This window comes from Verticillium alfalfae, genomic scaffold (genome assembly GCF_000150825.1).
Source record: "Verticillium alfalfae VaMs.102 supercont1.12 genomic scaffold, whole genome shotgun sequence".
Taxonomy (NCBI): Eukaryota; Fungi; Ascomycota; class Sordariomycetes; order Glomerellales; family Plectosphaerellaceae; genus Verticillium; species Verticillium alfalfae.
The window spans coordinates 23685-25996 of NW_003315027.1; the positions used below are offsets into that span (position 1 = coordinate 23685).

The 2312-nt window shown below is 49.8% G+C and overlaps 1 protein-coding gene across 1 annotated transcript; it reads right to left on the bottom strand.

The window, feature by feature from the left end:
• Positions 1-194: 194 nt before the first annotated feature.
• Positions 195-888, bottom strand: VDBG_08231 (mannan polymerase II complex ANP1 subunit; the record flags this gene model as incomplete). The annotated part of the gene is made up of 2 exons (XM_003001140.1): positions 195-579; positions 812-888. The coding sequence occupies 2 exons, from the start codon at positions 886-888 to the stop codon at positions 195-197; spliced, it is 462 nt and encodes a 153-aa protein (XP_003001186.1).
• Positions 889-2312: the final 1424 nt, after the last annotated feature.

Consider the following 2312-nt stretch of genomic DNA (forward strand, 5'->3'; position numbering starts at 1 on the left):
TAGATGGTCAGCTGATGCGCAGCGATATTGAAGGGGTATCGACAACTTACTGGGCACAATGACATCTTTGTTGTGGCGCATCAAGTCCTCCAAAATTGTGAAAGGGGCTGTCTCAACGTCAACATCACGCCAGTAAACCCAAGAATGGTATGGCCGCAGTGCAGCACTCAAAAGCCAGTTGCGTGCCTGTGCCATTAACTTTCTCCTCCCCCGGCTTGCGCAGCAAAGCCGTGCCGACTTTCCACGTCCTGGTTCACTTTCTGACCAAAATCTTTCTCGATGATAGAAATCTCGCCATATGGTTGCTGTGGATCCTGGTCGGCTTGGATTTCCTCTAATGAATTGGACAGAACCTCCAAAGTTCTATCCTTGGAATCGGAAACGAGGAATGCAAGGTCAATAAGATGATGCGGATACGTAAAGTTTCTCAGATGTGAGAAGAACATTGGCAGGTGCGGTTCTGCGTCACGGAGGGGCACGCAGAGGAGGATGCGTTCCTCTCTTTCCCACCCACGAGCCGTCCCTTGGACATCTGTGAGGTCGTAGTAGCGAACCGTCTCCAATTGCACATCGCCACTGCTGGAAAAGACTGCTAGAGAAAATAAAGAGCCCAAGGGGGCGTTCTGTGGCCACAGGAGCAACCCTGCTACGAAAAAGGCTATCGCGATGATTCCTAGGCGTAGGAGGAGGCGCTGTCGGCGTCGATTGGCTGGTGTTGAGCCCCTGGGTTGGTATCTGAGGAGGGATCTGGGTCAATAAAGCCACAAAACCGTGCGGTCGGGATTGTATGGTACATCGCAACCCAACATACCGATGTGGTGATATCTCGAATGTTTTCTCACGGGGATAGCCATTGGCATAGCCCGCTACTTGGTGTCTTGATATCATTGTGTGCTTTGTTCGGCGTGCATGGGACAGTGGAGTCGTAGTCGGGTTCGTGATGCTGCCCCCCTTTGTGGGCGAGAGTGCCCCCCGAGAATAGGGCCAGATGACAGGGCGTGTGGCTGGTTAACGGGCCTGTCTGGCGTCGCTGATTCGGGATATGATTGCACGTAGGATGAGGGCGAAGAGGATGTTACCACATGGCCCTGTTGAATAATTAGTCGCTGCTGCGTAGTCGTCGGAAAGATGTGGTCATGGCGGATAGACCAACGTATACCTCAGACGATCGCAACGTGACTTGGGCGGACCTCGCTGATGCTTCTTACGCGCCACAAGACCCCTTCCCCTATATACAGGGATATTGCATTGACGGTGTATGAGTATAGACCCTACAGCCAGCCCACAGCCTCGTGCAGTGGTCTGAGCAAATATGGGGAATAACACACCGCGAGTATGACTATTGGTATCCTCTTCAAATCGGATGATACAATCTAGATACTTCAGAAGACTGGGCAAGTAATGGCAAAGGTGCGGTTGTTGATCGACTCGATAACATGAGACCACTCTATACATTCAACGAAGCCGCCTTGACTGACTTGAAGGCATTCTCACTCAAGTACTAAAATGCCTATGATTGAAACTACGGCCATCTCATGGCGTTACGCTACGCTAGTTCCTAGGAGGAACACGAATGAATATCCGAAAACACGAGGCCAGTCTAGCATTTAAAGAGGTGTAGTGTCTGCTTAACTAGCGTCTACGTTCGTGGCGAAGCGTATGTGCGTCATTCCACGCTCGAGGTTGTGGACGTGCATATTCATACAGAGACTCACGATTTCACATCCCACATATGTGGAACGTTAAGACAATACTGTTCGCCCGCAGCTGGATAGCTTTGAAATTATGACCAAGATTTCAACTTCTTGTCAGATATATGTACGAAGGTGAGGGTCATATCATACCAAGCGATAAGCTGCGAACGGAGAAACAATGGAGGTCTTTGCCGAGTTGTCATGCATCTTGGAGGAGCTAATCTGTCAATGTTCAATCCAGATAAGTAATGGACAGGTTTGCCCTGAGTATTATGGAATAATCTGCAATCGAACGACATTGGTGAACAATGCAGACTGGTCAAACAGGGTCTTGATATGACATGCCAACCAAGACGAGCAAGCCTAGAGACTCTGTATTAGCCTCAGTACGTATCGTGTTCGTGCAGGAGGAGACGAGAGTTAGAAAACAAGGGTCAGAAAGCCACTTTACTCATTCAGTCAGCCGGCCTCAATGAGCCACGTTTCAGAACGAACCGTGAGAACCTTGAGACACTGGAGCTAAATGACACCCGTGGGCGACTTCACAACCCATCATAACTCTCTTGCGAAAGCTCCGGTGTGGAAGGATTGCTTGGTCAACTGAGATAGTTGAATGGA